General features: G+C 36.3%; 1 protein-coding gene across 4 annotated transcripts; it reads left to right on the top strand.

Moving 5' to 3' along the window:
• Positions 1 to 423: 423 nt before the first annotated feature.
• On the top strand, positions 424 to 17,611 carry ANXA1 (annexin A1). Of its 4 annotated transcripts, none has more exons than XM_086867060.1 (14): positions 454 to 570; positions 3,678 to 3,719; positions 4,173 to 4,251; positions 6,298 to 6,391; positions 7,164 to 7,258; positions 7,984 to 8,097; positions 8,673 to 8,763; positions 9,757 to 9,836; positions 10,770 to 10,826; positions 12,139 to 12,232; positions 12,752 to 12,847; positions 13,923 to 13,981; positions 15,686 to 15,808; positions 17,244 to 17,611. In XM_086867060.1, the coding sequence occupies exons 3-14, from the start codon at positions 4,186 to 4,188 to the stop codon at positions 17,301 to 17,303; spliced, it is 1,029 nt and encodes a 342-aa protein (XP_086723186.1). In that variant the 5' UTR covers positions 454 to 570; positions 3,678 to 3,719; positions 4,173 to 4,185; the 3' UTR covers positions 17,304 to 17,611. The 4 variants fall into 4 exon arrangements, with proteins under 4 accessions (XP_023800463.2, XP_086723186.1, XP_086723187.1 ...); XM_086867061.1 differs by lacking the exon at positions 454 to 570 and adding an exon at positions 3,314 to 3,382; XM_086867062.1 differs by lacking the exon at positions 454 to 570 and adding an exon at positions 3,314 to 3,467.
• Positions 17,612 to 17,683: the final 72 nt, after the last annotated feature.

Genomic DNA, 17,683 nt, shown 5'->3' with positions numbered 1-17,683 from the left:
ATGTGTTTTATTCCTGGGTTTTTTCTGCCACGGGCCTGCATGCAAAAGATGCAGAACTGGTAGCCAGTGGATCTCAGTGAAGTGAGGATGCTGCCTTGACTCTTTACCCTTTCCTCTCTCAAAGTTTCACTGAGCAAAGGCATATCTTAACATATTCACTTTCGAAATTATATCAGACATGTCAGCATGTGAAGAGAATAACTCAGGCTTAGTTTTCTCAATATTTAATCTCACGATCCCAAAAGATTTATGGCAATTTATTAAAACTGGGGATGTGGTCAGGGCAGGAGAGGGGAGCTACTGTGGCTTGCTCATTTGTTATCTTTTCCCTTCTGAAATCCGCTCATACTTTTGCCAGCACATAGTTTCGCAATGACTTTTTTTTTTTTTCCCTGATGTTTCTCCACTCTGGGTGGCACCCAGATATAACTGCTGCAGATGATTACAAGGGCTGTGGAAACACTGGTTGCTGGGTGGAGCTTCCTTCACAGGCTATAAAAGCTTTGAGAGCCCTCTGCTCCTTTACTCCTGACTGTGCAGCCCTGCAAGGCAGTGTTTGTGAGGAGGAAGGTAGGATTTTGCAGTTCATTATTGCTCTCTGTTGACCCAGCACACTTTAGGAATTGTATGCTGAATTTACCAAGTGACCTGGTACAAACTTTCTGTGGGTTGTGCTCACTGTCAGGGAAAAAGATTGGTGTGGGCAGGAGAAATTCCTTCCATTCTGGAGCATTTCACACAAAGGCTTGGACAATTATAGTTCTTATTTAATGCAATCAAATAAAGGGAATAAAAAATGGATAAAACTTGAAAAGTAAACTTATTTGGAGTTGACAATTTCATATGCTTTCTCTTTGCCTTTTTAGTAGGTTGCTGTAGAAATCTGCAGTAAAACCAGAGTTCCTAGAAAACTACTGTGCATTTTATGTAAATTTTAGAAATAGAAACTTCAACAGTTTGCTGCATTATGACTGTAGAGGAATCATTGTTCATGAAAGTGATGAGAATCAAATCTCTTAGAAATAAAATTTTACAAATCAAACCAATCTTTTAGAAACATAAGAGCAAAATCCTGCTTTTCTGATTAAGAACTTGGCAAAGCCATGTAAAAGCTGCTTCACTGGGAGTTCTTTCTGCTAAATCTTTCCAAAGAATTTCACAAGGACAAGATTGTTTTTCTTTCTGATGTTTCCATATTCAGAAGACTTTCCACTGCAAACTAAATTATTCTATTAAATATTCTGCCTGATTATCTGACTGGAAATCATGACTGTAATTTTTATCAAAATCCTGATATTGAGACTTTGAAAGTAACCAGGAATCTTACATCCTTCATGATATGGTTAAATAAGTATAGATAAATACTGTCATCTGACACAGACTGTAATGTAAAAATCTAGTTTGTGTCTTTAAATATTTTTAATACGGTATTTTCTCAGAACCTTAAAAATTTTTGATTGGTCCTGCTTGAGGGGGCATCTTCAGGGGATTAAGAGTCAGGCAGAAAGCAATTTTATGGTGATTTTTTTTTTTTTATTTTTTTTTTTTATTATTTTTTTTTGTGATACAACAGTTAGGTCTTTCAGTCTGGATGTCTGTCTGATTTTTTTGGTCCCATTGAGATGTTGATAATTCCAAGTGAGAATCAGTTGCTTTTTTACTATATTAAAGTAATGTTTGCACTCAATGTATTCCCTCATGTATCTAGGTGTTGTTTACATGATCTCTTTACATTTTAGAGTGGCAGGACAAAGTATTGGGCAAGATCTTGTCTCCATCATTGGGCTGGCTGTCTTCCTAGATTCCAGTTTTCTTTTTTCTTATCAGATGCAGTTTTTTCCAAAGCAGAAGAAGAGTTTTATATATAAATTGGTTTCTTATCTTGCTAAACTAATTTAAGCAGACTAAGGTTTTTAGCTCCACCCAAGGGCCATTGATTGCTTTGACTTGTATCAAAATTGCATTATTTCTTTACTATATGGAAGTAGGTGGATCTACATGCCATTGTCTTTATTTCAAAGGAAGAAAAAGTACTTATAAAAGTTTTTAAGACGCACCTCTTTTTTTCTCCCTTACTGTATAATTTAAATCAGAAAAGACATGAAGTTTTAGAGGCTTAATAAACCAAACTTAGTGTAGTTTAGTGGCCTTCTACTACTACTAGCTCCAAAGGTATCAAAACCTTTAGAGCTTGGTGTCAAGGGTGGCTGAGGGGATATGTAGAAGGAAGAGATGTGTTAGCACTGCTTCCTGAAGCCAGCTCCCCCTGGAAAGGGTTAATTTATCAGGCAAAACACTCTTCTTCTCAGATCTGGTGCTGGGAGACCGAATCTTGTTTCATAGTTTGGAGAGGTTCTCTGCTCTGAGTCAGATAGTCAGCAGACATTCCAGGACATGTCAGTGCTGATGACTCAGTGTACCCAGTGTGGAGACTTTTAAGTGTTTCCATCCCACTGCACGCAGCTTTCATGTGTGCTGTTAAAAAATGCAGCAGAATTTTGGGTACAGTATTGCTTCATCTCTCCTTGCTAACTTCTGTCAACAGAAGGGTGCAGAAGTCACTCTGACTGCTTGAGAAAAGTTGCAATTGTGATGTGAGCATGCTTTTCTTATCCTGCATAAAAAGTTGGCCCTTAAATCTGACTGAACATTCTGCCCATTATTTATTTATTAATTATTATTATTTATTTATTCATTCTGCCCAGTTGAGGCCTATTCTAAATAACATACAAATACAGATTTTAAATCAGTTTCAGCTTTTCTGGCAGCACAGGCAGAGCTAAATTCCTTCCTGAGGGAAGAAAGCAAAAGCAAGAGTTCTTTGAGGAAGAGGGAATGTGGCTGGCTCTTACCTTGGAGAGAGCTGCAGGCAGGCAGTCTGAGGTATTTGTCACTTTGTTGGCAGATGAATGTTGGCAGAACCAATCTTTACGGTTTTTCTGCGAGGGAAAGAAGGAGCTGGGCTGCAGCTACACTCCTTGGTCCTAAACTTGTATCGATTCAAAAGATTGGTCCCTGCCCTTGCTACAGGACAGAGGGGATGTGTTAGCAGCATAAGTAACATAATTTTATATAATTGTGTTTATCAACTGTACTCAAAGACTGCAAAGAGAATTTTGTGTCTTAACAGTAGTTTCAAAGTAAGTCTGGTTTACTCAGCAATACTATCTCTAGTTACTGCTTACATGTATGCTTTAAAACCAAGTATTCCCTAAAGCTTGCTGAGGAAGGATGTTTTAAAAAAAACGTGTAGTTTGAATAATTTTATTTGATAAACCATTGATTTCTTCTTTCTATTCCCTCACTATTTCAGTTAGCAAACAGAACGTTCTCCACACCACCAACAGAAGTTGTTATGAAGCAACCTCTTCATTATTTTTGAGTATTTACTGTTACACCAAATCTCATTTTTTTCCTTTTCTGCATAGTGACTTTTGGGAAAGCTGGGTGGATTTTCTTTTTGAGTGGTAAAAAGCAAAACTTATTTTTCTTTCCTCTTCTTAAATTGGTAATGTTTTATTATTATAGAGAAATGGTAGAAAATATGTCAGAAAAAACAATGTATATAAAACTATCCAGATTTACTCACCTTCCTTAGAAAATGTCTAGTCAAAGAAATTACATGAAAGTATATTTAACAGGGGAGTATCTTCTTTTGTCCTAACAAAATACACAAGAATTGCAATCACAGTGAAGGAGACAAGAGCCCTTGTTTACCAGTGAGTTTCCAAATGATCAAACTACGTGGGCGTAGATGATAGATTAATTAGTGAGAAAGACTAATTGGTTTCTAGTAACTTCCCTTTGTAAGGAAGTGCTAATGTTAATGTATTATTAATTATTATTGTGTATTAATAATATATGTATATATATAATATTTATTATTATTAATAATATTATTATGCTAATAAGCAAATAGTGCTGCTGCTGCTGTTCTTATCTAAAACTTCTGCAAGTAGCTGAGTAGGGCTGAGAAAGCAGCTGTGGAGCATCACATCACTCCTGAAACACCAAAGTTACCTGCCTCTAGTAGCACAGGCCAGGTGCCATGTGGAACAGTAACCATGACATGTCATAGTGCTAGAGAAGTGATTTTGAGGGTGGAAAATCTTGAGTTGCACTGGTTCTGAAAATGATGAAAATGGTTTGTAACTCGATGCATCTCTTCCCAGAAACTCTGTCAACATGGCTATGGTATCAGAATTTCTGAAGCAGGCATGGTTCATGGACAATCAGGAGCAGGAATGTATTGTAAGTGTTATTAGCTTTTGGAAGCACCATGCTTATTTTCCTGTATGCTTACAAGTGGTTTAAAAGCATTTAAACATCTTTCATACATGCAGATGCAAGGAAAACAATGGCAAAACTCTAGCAGATTAGAACTGGAACCCAATTTTATTGCAGTGTATAGTCTGATGTAACCACATAACCTAGGAAGTTTACTATAAGATGAAAAATTGCACCTATTTGTACCTATCTGTTAAGTTATCAATTCCTAGGCAGAACTAGTCAGTGTGATTAAACTGTAATTCCCAGTGGCCAGTCACTAATTCACTCAGATCATCTTTAATGTAGTAATCTGATGCTGCGTTGTGGATGTGTATGAACATGTTCAGGTAATGTATGTGAATAAAACAGGAACTCTTTGGCTGAGGCGTAGGAAGCCAATGATTTGGAACCCAGGAATGTAAAGGAGGAAGAGAAAGTCCCTAGTGTATATCCTAGCTTTCATATCACATGTCATGCTCATGGTGGAACGAGCCACAGCACGTATTATAAAGCCTCAGACGATGAGTACTGTTATACATTAGAAGGGAGGGATATGATTGTGAGGAGTCAAGAGTTACTGTGCTAGGATGATATGGAGAGTCTTTGTCAGAATGAGGTGAAGATACTGAAATGAAAGCAAAGGTAAAACAGTACACTGTGAAAACACACAAGTTCCCTAAAAAACTTACATTTTGAAAACAAATTTATATAGGGGAAATTTCATTAAACAAAAGTTTTCTGCTCTAGGCCCCTGTAGATTTTGTAACTTTGACTTTACAACAATTTGTGCACAAACTTTTGGCTCCACCATCCTGTCCCACTTCCATTCCCAGGGCCCTGAGACATTCTTGGCTATGGTGGTTACAGAGAGCTTTGTATTGCTGGTAGATAAGTTTGGCATGGAAACCAGTATACAAAGGTTAGCCTTTGAGATTGAGAAACAGGCAGTGAGACAGTCCCATTCCTTTGTTGACTTAGCACACAAGACAAAGTGATCTCTTGAAAAGTATGCAATTATTTACATTTATTCAGAAAACCTTTTCTGAATAATATTATTTTGTTTTAATGGCAAAAGATTTAAAAAAAAAATACTAGTTTTTGAAACTAGAGAAAGACTAAAGATGATTCTGAGTCATCTAGCTAAACTACTGGTGTCTTCTAATAAGAAATCTCACCATATACCACTACAATGGGAATTTTCTATAAATCTTTCATCCAATAATCTTACAGCATTTTATAGTTATGTAATAGCAGTAGGCGAGAATCAGTTATTTAGTGCTGTTGAGTGCTGTATGACTTATTTAATGCTGTTAGGTCCTACCCCTAACTTGATGTGTCACATTGCTGACAGGGTAAGCCAAATGATCTGTTGTACAGCTCCCAGAGATCTTCAGACATTGACTAGGGCGTGCCCATCTAGGGGCAGATTCACCACAACCAGCTGGTGGATAATGCTTTGCCAAGACTGTGCCTTATGTCTAAAGTTTCAAAGAAGCTGGGCAAGAGGTCTCCACTTCCTTGTTGGGGTAGGCTTGAACACTTCCCCCAGATCTTGAATGCAAGAAGTGTTTGCAAGCTTAGCTATTAATCAGCTGAGGGCACACTCAGTGTGATACACAGGCAGTTTGCATAAGATGAACAAAGAAATTAGCACTTTTTATGGAAGTGCCTAGGATTTGTGGATTTAGAGCCTATAGAATTTGAGCATAACTTCCTAATTATGATAGTTGATTATTTTCTTATACAATCCAACCTACCCTAAGAAATAGGTGTTCAGGAACCTAAACCAATTTATGAAGTACTTTTTTGTTTCATATGAGAGCTGTGAAAGGGCCAGATCTGATGCATAGCCATTGTTGAACCCATTCAATTACCTGTAGCTACAAAACTATGTCCTTGATGATGAAAGGCAATCTCAAATGCCTAGTCTATTTGAGCATTCAAAACTGCTTCTGTAAAAAAAATATTTGATATGAGCATAATTTTTTTTTCCTTTTTAAAATTTTATTTTTTATTTTCCCTCTGCAGAAGAGTTCAAAAGGTACCCGTGGAGTACAGACATACCCAAACTTTGATCCATCAGCTGATGTTGTCGCTTTGGACAGAGCTATTACTGTGAAGGGTAAGAGGAGTAAATATTTAACTTAGTACATTAGGATTCTTAGAAAATTTTGAGAATAGCACTGAATAAAATATGGGAGCAAGAGGCAGTGCAGTGGCAAGCAGGAGGGGTGCCTCTACTTTTGAAAGCTTGGTGAAGCTTTATGCCACTTGGTGAAGAATCTCTGTCTTCCATAGCCTGATGTATTATGGTTCCAGACCTTAACACTATATTAAAGTTCTTGAACATGTTGAAGGAAGGGTTGTAAAAATTTAATTTCTAGGGAAGGAAATATTATTTCAGCATACCATACTAATATTTTTTGGCTTGATTTCCATAAAATTCCTGCAAGAGGCAGTGGTAATGCTGGTAGTGTATTGTATGCTTCGTTCAAACGTTTCACTGTTTTAATGAAATTCTCATTTCATTTACCTTCAAAAGGTTTTTCAGTTAGACTTACTGAGATAAAAGGAGTATGCTATCAATTTGTTTTTTAGTGGGGGTTTCTGTTTGTTTGGAGTTTTTTAGGGCTTTTTCAGTGTAGGGGAAGATCTACACTCAGAACACTGTAAGACTTTCTATGGAATTTCTGCATCTTAGTAAGAACTATTCATTTGGCTTCTTAGCTTCATCATTAATCTTGTGAGTCTGTAGATTATTACAGTTTTTCCTTTGGTTAAATATGAGTTTGTCAATAAATCAAAGACTTAAAGCAGATAATAACTAAAAAAATTAGCTGGCTGTATTCAAAAATCTATTTTGGATATACTGGAATCTTGTTTGATATTCATAGGTGTAGATGAAGCCACCATCATTGACATCTTGACTAAGAGAACAAATGCTCAGCGACAGCAGATCAAAGCTGCCTATCAGCAGGCTAAAGGAAAGGTAAAGTGTATTCAAACCAAGCTTAATTTTCATCCAGAATATCAATGTTTCTCATGGCACGAATGGTATATATGAGTAAAAACGGAATACTGAATAGGACATTAGAGTTGTAGGGCCATAACACTGCTCCCCAAGTATACCAGCACTTATATAAGTGTATAAGGAGGTGCTTCTAGTGGTTTTAGAATATTTTTAGATAGGTGGCAGAATAAATCTGATTTTTAATTATTTTTTTCACCTTATTTTAATTAAGGTCAAATTGAAATATAGCCTTTATCTTCAGAACTTGTGGGTTTTTTTCAGGGTGATATTACATACGTTCAATTCAAACTTCATGCAATAAAAAATGAGTTCAAATGTTACACAAATAAGCAACTCAATCATAACTGTAAGAGTAATATGGCATTGTCTTCTCTTGAAGAATGAGCAGCCTATTTTGAGTGTTCTTGTGATGCTGTAAATGTTTCAATATAGCTGAACTGCCATGTGTGAAAGCACTCCAGAATACTCACTGAAAAACCCTGCCTGACACTTTTAATTAATGTGTCAAACGTGACAAATTTGAAACTTGAAGTAGGGCTTCATAATTCTTTCTGTTATGGATATAGGAATGATGTAGACTAAGATTGATCAGAGGCCAGACTAATTTTTGGACTGCAGCTGAACAGCAGCTACCCTTTTACCATTCATTAACTAATGTGTGTTTCTTATTCTCCCTGAAACAGAGTCTAGAAGAGGCTTTGAAAAAAGCTCTGAAAAGCCATCTAGAAGATGTTGTTGTGGCTTTGCTCAAAACTCCAGCTCAATTTGATGCTGAAGAATTAAGAGCCTCTATGAAGGTAAGGGCAAAATCTCCAAAGAAAAAGTTTCCTAGGGAGCATCTGTACTTATCAAGGCCTGTAAATAACACTGGGCATAGATTTCAAGGCTTGGGTATTATCTTTATTTTAACTTCATTTTGTTGCATTAATCTCTATTGGTAACTCGGTTTATGAGAACAAGACCCAGTAATCCCTGATGAATTTCAGAGTTGGAGGAGATTCTTTTGTGAGAATGAACTCTTTCTGCCTTCTGAAAACTGGTTGCTAATGGGAGCCACAACATTTACATTCATGCTTATATAGGAGAAAGAAAAAAGGGGAGTCTTTTTTTTCTTCATAGATTTTGTATTCTTATCTTTTATCTGTTTGATCTTTTAGCACTTCTTTTAGGCACTAGTATATTGAGTGTGATAAAAATTTAATTCCAAAAGAGCTGAAATTACATTATATGGAAGTACAATATTTTTAATTTTTATTTCCCATTCCATGTGGTGTCTTCAAAGCTAATCCAATGATTTTCATCTTATTTCTGATAAGAATTTTAAATTTTCTCTATTGAATAACATCTCTAAAACTTCAATCGTTTTTATCAGGGGCTTGGAACTGATGAAGATACCTTAATTGAGATTCTGGCCTCAAGAAACAACCAACAGATCAGAGAAGCCAGCAAGTACTACAAGGAAGGTAATTCAGAGCAAGAAAGAAGTATTAAGATGCGAGGAAGTAGTTATACCATTGTATAACTATATAGGAGACACATTGGAGTCACAGCCTCACTTATAATATATAAATATAATAATATGGGAGGCAAAAGAAGCTTCACAAAGATTTGTCAGGGTTTCTGGCAAGGGAGGTCATGGTGATTTTTTTGCTGACCTGTGTAGATCTTAATAGAGAAGGAAAAGATACATCACCACTGCTGGAATTGTGGGTGTCTCATGGAATGAGTCACACATTGAGATGTTTTCTTGGATGCATGCAAAGCCAAGCTGCTTTTCTTCCCCTATAACTAAACCCTGGCTGACATTTTAAAATAAAAGCATAGGCTTGAAAAAAAAACCCAAACAAAATGTAGTTGAGTTAGCAACACAGGCATGTTAGCAGTAGGAGCAGCCAGTGAACTATTAGGGGAAAATACTTGAAGAAGTTACTTCAGTGTAAATGTGGTGTCTCTCTCTTATATATCATGTTTACTGTGTTGTCTAATTAAATCCTGTTTTCTGAGATGATGAGGTAAATTTTTACCAAGACATTTTTTCTTAGATGCCTATATTAAGAGCTTGATTTTTTTCGAGTTTTGTGTTTGTGTTCAATAGAGATAAGAGCAGCCAAAAGTAAGAATGAAAAAGAAAAAGGCTCAGAAAAAGGCTTGTGTATTTTATAAGCAGAAACCTTAGACAATGCTCCCCAAAAGACCTTAGAGAAGGACATTTCCAGCACATTTTAGGTTTAACCTCCAATTTCACAGCACATCTCAGGATCTGAAGGATACATTACTAACAAACTCCTTTACTTGAAACCAAATGAAAGAAAGCAAGAAAATCACATTTCTAGTGGGCATATTTAAGTGGGAAATTAAGAAAATACTGAAAAAGATCACAGAATGTTTTGATGGGACCTTTAAAGATTATGTAGTCAACTAAGTTGATAACTTCAAAACAAACTATTTGATTGCAGTGTTGAAGAGAGACCTGACTCAAGACATCATCTCTGACACATCTGGAGATTTTCAAAAGGCTTTGGTTGCTCTAGCCAAGGTATGCTATGTTTAAACATTTTGAGTGACAATATCTACAATCAAAAATCAATGTTCTCAAGACTCTTTTAGATAGACCTGTAATAGCTAAAGATTTATGCAATATTTATTTATTTGCATTTTTTTTTCACTTTCATATCTTAGACCATTAGAAACTGTTCTTAAACAAACTATAATGAGATCTATCTCAAATACCTTTTAAAAAACTTTATTGTAAAAAAATATATTTTTTTTTATCTGTTGTGCTTTTAAGACTTTTTTTTGTGCTATCTTTAAGCACTAGAAAAAGTGAGAGGCATAATATCATGTCAATTGACTAGGAAAAGAAGAAATGTTTAACATTAGAGAAATTTTTTTTTTCCTTTTAATGATGTTTATACTAGTTAGATAATAGGTCAAGGGCAGGCAGTCAATAAGTGGACAAAATGATTTGTAAATTTACATTCAAAAGTAGATGAGCTCAAACGCTGGACTTTCCCGATTAAAATACCCTTCTAAAATTAATAAATATTTGATTTTTGAGTATGTATATATGAAACTTGTATTTGCATACAGAATGATTTTTTGATAGATCCATGTGCATGGCTTGGATTTCCAGTTTTAGCTATCAAATCAGCTTGAAAAGAAGTCTGCTGAATGACCATCAGGGAACAGGTCATAGGTTTGAAGCCTCTAGTTTCATGCCAAGAAACAAATGCTTACTGTGAACTGTTAGGTAGGAATTAAGAAGTAAGTTGCTGATGGCTGTAGAAGTATGTCCTCTGATTACAAATACAACAGTTTTAGTCACAGGATGATTGACATAACTGCATCAATTTCCAGTTATGTACTGGTTTATGTATGAGGGCAGTGCTGCAGAACTCTCAAGTTCATGAACCCTCATGAACTGAATGATTGTGAGTACCACTGAAATTTTATTTATTTCTTTATGTAGGCTGATCGATGTGAAAATCCTCATGTGAATGATGAACTTGCTGACAGTGATGCCAGGGTAAGATCATGCTTGGCACTTTTCAGAACTTCTTCTTCTGACTTTACTTGAGATTCCAGTGACTGTCTGGATCCTGTGCATTGCAGAGATTTCAATGTTATACAGCAATCATTTCTGAGAGACAGTATTTTACTAGGTTCATTTAAGTTAATTATATAAAGGAAATTAGATCTTTAGCCTAATATCTACCTTCAGAAACATTTCTGCAAGACCTTGTCTAGTTGGTGAAAAGCATGCAGACCATTTGAAGTACAAGTTAACAAGTGGAGGAAACAGACCCAGTCTTGCTTCTGTTTATAAAACAGTTCTTGAATTAAGGGACAAGGGTGTGCTCATCTGTGTGCAGAATTAGCTACCATAGTAGCAGTGTGAACTCTGCAGCATGTTAGATACCACAGAGTATCACATCAGCAGATGATTCTTAGTGACAGACCTTTCAAGATTATTGGCAAACATCACAGTCATTTTCTTAGTAATTCTAAAATAAACATCTGATCTTATTATTTCTTCCAACATTAGTGGGATTATCTTTGCTAAAATCTTGATAAAATTTAGCAGTTGCTGCTGAGTTTTCACCTACAAAATGTTACATCATAGTTGCAATTTAAACTTAGATTACTTTAAATTGATTAAAAAAAAAAAAGCCAAGAAAAGGCCATTGAGAAATACTGCTTTAATTCCTTTTACATAAGGAGTTCAGTTCTGTCATCAGCCCTAGATATGAAAGTAAATTAATATTTTTTTCTAAGTTAGAAAGTTCAGTACTGTTTACCTTGATGGAGACTGTTAAATCTTCATGCTGTGTGGAGGTCTTCTATTATTACTCTTGGAGAGGTTTGAGAAGGTGAGGAAAATGGAGGAGACTGGTTTGGTTTTTACTTTCCTGGAAGTAAAAGTCACCCCTGGGAAGATGAGGAAGTGCTTAGTGCATAGGTTTCTCCTGCATGTTGCACAAGGTAGTTGCAGAAATAATTTAGTCAGTCTTACAAAATCCTACCAGTCCTGAGATTTCATGCAGACTACTATCAAGAGAAATGAAAAATAACTTATTTCAAGAATGTAGTATACCCAGGACAGCTAGATGATTGTCATAAAATGTCTGAAAGTCTGCTTTCTAGGTGCTATTACTACACAAGTGAAATAGGAAGTATTATTTTACAGAGATGGAGTTAATCTGAGGTAGGGTACAGTTTTGATCTGGGTCAAGGGATAGTGCTCACTACTAACAAGCAATTTGTACCTCAAAATACAGTATTCCTGTTTGAGTTTTACTATTCTGATATTGACCTTGCCACCATCTTTTCTATGACAGGCCTTGTACGAAGCAGGAGAGAAAAGGAAAGGAACAGATACTGGTGTGTTTGTAACTGTTCTTACTGCAAGAAGCTACCCACATCTTCGAAGGGGTAAGTTGAACAAAGCTTCATGCTTCTCTGGGATGATTTTTGAACATTGCCTTGTCATGAATTCAAAGATACAGATTATCAAGAGTGACTCTAATTGGAAGTGTGCTTGCTGACTAAGGGTGTGGTTGGCAGCCTAGTTGTTCTTTCAGGAACAGGGATCATTTAGGCTGTTAGCAAAACTGACGTCCCAGCTGTGATCACAATGCCAAGCAATGAGAGCTCCCCAAAATGCTCTTGCTTCTTACCCAGTTTGCCCTAGACAGGGGGCTATCTCAGAGTGTCACAGGCTCCAGTGCTGGCCAACTCCACCCCACCCAATGGGAAATGAAACCTTCCATCCTACCCAAGTCCCATTCCGTATGCTGACTCCATCAGTCTGTGCAGCAACACTGCCCTTCAGGCTGTGCTGTCCAAAGAAAGTGAGAAAGATGACCCACAAACTGTCCTCTGCTGTACCTGTGAGGACAGAAAAGGGCAGAAACAGTGCAAGGAGAATATTGTTTTTTTCCCATTACCTAGTCTTTCAGAAGTACACCAAATACAGCAAGCATGACATGAACAAGGTACTGGATTTGGAGCTGAAAGGTGATATTGAGAACTGCCTCACTGCCCTTGGTAAGTGGTTCTGCAGATTGAAACCTACTGTACGTTCTGACTAAGCTTAAACTTTTATTTCTGCCATAATTGCTCTGATCAGAAACTGTTCTGTACTTACCCTGCTTCATTGAGAAGCTTGCTAAATAATACCTTGGAAGTCTAATATAATCATAGTGATTTAATTTGCACCTAAAATCTGTTCAAATTGATGAATGAGTAGACGCACCTTTCCTGATATTTGGAAAGGTCTTTTGAGGAGAACAGATGAGTTGCTGACACAGACCTTTACAAGAAATCAATATACCAAAAAAAACCTGTCAGAACAGGTATAGTTTTGTATCAAAGATCCAATAGTTTTAAACCTGTTTTCAACCAAAGCCACTCTTCTCCAAGGTTCATGTTGCAAGAATAATATAATATATATAATATTATATTATAATATAATTTAAATATATGATATAACATGTTATATATAATATATATTATATCTAATCAATATTATAGTACTGATTATTAAAACCAGAAAAATTCCTTCAGTGGTTTTGTTGAAGAAAATATTCATATAAAGTTAGTAACTGTTGTTCATGAACAAAAAGTTAAGGAAGGGCCTCCCTCTTACCACTGGATCAAGGATGTAATTGGGAGCCAGGGACTGATCTGGTTCTTAGCTTTTATATTAGTCAAACATACTTTGGATAAAATAATAATTTCCATCTAATCCCTCTAAATATCAAAATCAAACTATATCTTGGTTTGGAAAATATCAATTATAACTTCTTGCTCTGACATAGAAAGCATAAATGATTTCACATTTTTCTTCTTGGGAGTTGCAACACCTTTCTTAATTTTGTGGCAGTAAACTAGGAGGTAATGTGCTGTTTTTATAGTAATTATTCTCCCCTGACTGAATTGCTTTCTGAATAAACAGAGGAAAGGATCCTTTTGGCCTTATACATTATGAAGAAAGGTATCAAAGGAGTATTTATGAATATTTATGAATAGGGTATGTGGGTAGGAAAAATGAAAGTGTTTTATTGGTAGACTTTTATTAAATGTATAGCTGAAGTGACCTTGTCTCACTGCTTCGTTCCAGTAAAGTGTGCCACAAGCAAGCCAGCCTTCTTTGCAGAAAAACTCCATTTGGCGATGAAGGTAATCTAAATAAATATCTCCTCTTTGTAAACATGAGATGCTTTATAAGCTGAGAAATAAGATGTTAGCTAGAGGTCTCTAGGCACTTTGTGTGGCAGAAAAAGCAGCAGAGGGAAAATCAGAGTATTTCTCACTCCTTCCATTGCTTTCTTTGAAGCTTCTTTTGAAGGGGTTGTCTGTTTGCTGTGGTGTGTTCAGGAGGGCATCTGTCCATCCACACATCTTTTACTGTTACAGCCACAGGAAACAGGCTGGAACCCTCCTTATGAAACAACAATTGTAGTAAAGAGGGAAAAGGAGAGCAATTATAGTTCATGGTAGGAATCTTGTGGATGCCTAATCTATAATGAGATAACCACGATCCTTCTGGCAGACTTGGAACCTATGTTAGTGAGGTAGATGGAGATCATGAAACAGTCTAGTATGTGAGTATTGTCATAACTCCTGTGACTTGGTTAGGAGCAGTGTGTCAAAAATTGAGTGAAACATTATAAAAATGAAGATTACCAAATTATTAAAAAAGTAATGAAAAAAGGCAGTAAAGTCTAGGCTGTCCCTATTGTCTAGCAAGCACAGTGAAGGAGGAGATGTCTGCTTTTAGGAAACAGCTAAAAGATATGTTTAAAAATATTTAAAAAGCCCCCAAAAGAACAGGGTGGAGGTAGCCTATCAGAAGTGAATTGTGCTCATAGGGAACATAAGGCAGATATGAGATCTCCCATGTTGGAGTCTGGAATACAGATTGTGTGCCCTTGTTTCTGATACTTAGTTATAAGATCCAGAAAAACATTGAATTTCATATAATATGAAATTCATGAGCATGTTTTCATGGTGATACATGAAAACAAATGTTAAAGTTAGATAGAAAAAGCTAACAGTGTAAGTGTGTAGATTGGAAAGTTTTCTTAAATCACTAGGTGAAAAAATTAGTTTAGAGAACAGGAGACAAGATGGAGGATTTAGGGTGCTGTCCCTTGTCCCTTCTTCTTTCTTCTTCATGTTCTTCTCCTAGAGGTTTTTGGGTAGTAGTAAGGGATTGGACAGAAAACGCCACAGTGCAGCACAGAGGTGATGGGTCATTGGGTCATTAAGAAAAATAATAAACATGTCTATTGTTAATTGGGTAAAAATAGGAATAAATATAAAAGACCTGCGTAGTTCGGGGCCATTTTGTGCATCAGACAGGAAGTGTGCCACAAGGCCTTGTTTGTACCATCAGAAGAAAGAAATGTGCCAAATTGCAAAAATTAACCTTGTAACCAGCCTAGAGAGATCTGTCAAGTTTTGTGATCACCTGTTAATAAACACGAGAAACAAGATTCTAACGAGCTCGGGAGTTTTCATCGAATCATTAGGACTGAGATAAGTGGAACTCCCCACGAGGGAGGATCCCAGAGGAATTCAGCCCAAAGGAGGCTGAGAGACTAGAGAAAAGTTATATCCACGGAGAATTCAGCCCAAAGGAGGCAGGGAGAGAGAAATTACAAATGGTGCCCCGTGTGAGGATCGAACTCACGACCTTCATATTATGAGACTGAAGTGTGTGTGTTATGAGAGATACTAGAGGAAAAGGACAGGGCTGTGTTCATCTCTAGTCTGATGGATTAACATACAGAATTTGATTAAAGATATTTCAGTGATGAAAGCAGCGTAATTCTTTTCTCTCTTTTTTTCTCCCCCTTTTCTCTTTGTTTCTTTTAATAGGGTGCTGGGACCCGGCACAAAGACCTCATCAGAATCATGGTTTCACGCCATGAAGTGGATATGAATGAGATCAAAGGCTACTACAAGAGTCTGTATGGCATCTCCCTCCGCCAGGCCATTATGGTAGGTTTTCTGCCACATGACACATGAAACACAAAACAACCTGATGATTTTTGAAGTCCAGTAAAAATCTGTTAATTTTCTACTTCTCAGTCACCTGTTCATCCTGCATAGCTCATTGTAGATGAGTATTTTATGTTTCCTATGGCCCACAGGCTGGGAGAATGAAACATTTTTCCAGGTCAAAGTTTTTGTCAGAAGACCTATAGAACTAGTAGTGATACATCTATTAGATATCATCTTACAGCAGAATCCAAGAGCTGAATGGAGAGTACAATATCCCCAGATTCTTTGTACTTAAGCAGTACCTTGTCAGGAGAGTGGAGATAATTACCATGACAGCTTTAAGGGAGGTATTTGACACAACTGGATATTGGCTTTTAACATTTGGGGTACTCCAGCAAATTAATATTTTAATTTTATTAACATTTATTTTCCCCATTTTCCCTATGATCTAAATAAATGAGTTAAACTAATCAAAATATTCTGCTAAAAAGGAATGACCCCCCCCAGTGTCCTTTACAGAAAATTCAAGTGGTGAGGGACTCAAAGAAAGCTAAGCTGGCAAAGCATAGCATCTTTGTGGAGAGTAGTAGACATTTCTGGGGAAAAAAAAAAGTAAAAAAAAAAGTCTTCATTGGAGTAGAAACATACTCCATACATGTATGATGGATTTTACTGGCATCTGCTACTTTTACAGTTAGGTGACAAAGGTCAGTTTTAATCTTCTCTTAAATGTGTGAGGCCTATGATTCCGTACATAATTACACCACCTCATCACGTTCCAAAGTGGTGATTGCATCCAAATGTCTTGAGGTATAGCTTGGCTATCCTAAACAATTCAAATAGCTCTGAAAACTAGATTCAAATTAGAGAAAACAAGAAATGCGTGTATTAATTACACTTCATACATGATGCCTATTATCAATTTTTACCAAGCTGAATAAGCAATTCCATGGTGGGTAGAGCATTACTGTATTGTTTAGCCTTTGTTTGAGATGCTCCTGGACACAATGAGCACACACAAAGTGCTGTAAATACTAATGGGCATTGGACACCACTGATCAAGAAAGAGAAAGTTTCATTTTATTCAGAGTAAAAGCTTAAGCTCTTGGGCAGATAAAAATATTCTATGCTTCTTTTCTTCACCTCTGCCACTAGACCTCCCAGCATTTTTATTAGCCTTGCTATGCTTTTATTGGACCTTGCTATGGTCCACCCTGGAAATGCATGTGCTTATTTCTAGATCATGAAAATCACTTCAGTGAGGGTGCTTGGTTTCATCTCAGTCTGTGGCTAATTGGTGTCTTATCAAGTGATTAATTTATATAGGTGGAGCACTAATATTTGATCAATATATATTGAATGGTGATTGAAATTTATTTTACTTGAGACCATTATTCTAACAATTGTGGGGTTTTCATGCTTAAATTTACAGGATGAACTCAAAGGGGATTATGAAACCATCCTGGTGGCTTTATGTGGAAGTGATAACTAAGTTTCATGTTCCTGAAATGCACTCAAGCCCAGTTGCTGAAAATCTTTATATTTGCATGTCTATGTAAAACACAGGCTTTACACACAGAGGTTTCTGTGGAATGGCACTTAGTGAATATGTATTATGCTTAAAACCTCTAACTCAGAATATATTTTTTTCAATATTCTTGCTCTGAATGGCATCAATATTTCTGGTTGCCATTATTTATCCAAAATGAAAGAATGTCCCCAATTTTATATTCACGTGATTAATTATAAAAATGGTAAATTTTTTATCTATGCTAAGCAAATAAACTTTTAAAAATAAAATTCAGACCTGTGTAACTTTGTATATCCTTTGTTGCTATTTTGCATTCAATTTCAAGATGTGAGGGAAAAATC

This window comes from Cyanistes caeruleus, chromosome Z, assembly GCF_971803275.1.
Source record: "Cyanistes caeruleus chromosome Z, bCyaCae1.hap1.1, whole genome shotgun sequence".
NCBI classification, from domain to species: domain Eukaryota; kingdom Metazoa; phylum Chordata; class Aves; order Passeriformes; family Paridae; genus Cyanistes; species Cyanistes caeruleus.
This window is presented reverse-complemented; position numbering and strand designations above follow the sequence as displayed.

Excerpts from the sequence above, each read along its gene's own strand:
- ANXA1 (XM_023944695.2), top strand. The coding sequence starts at position 4,186 with ATGGCTATGGTATCAGAATTTCTGAAGCAGGCATGGTTCATGGACAAT. Across the intron at positions 6,392-7,163 it reads CAGAGCTATTACTGTGAAGG|GTGTAGATGAAGCCACCATC; the intron begins GTAAGAGGAGTA and ends TGATATTCATAG. Across the intron at positions 15,809-17,243 it reads CCCTCCGCCAGGCCATTATG|GATGAACTCAAAGGGGATTA; the intron begins GTAGGTTTTCTG and ends TTAAATTTACAG.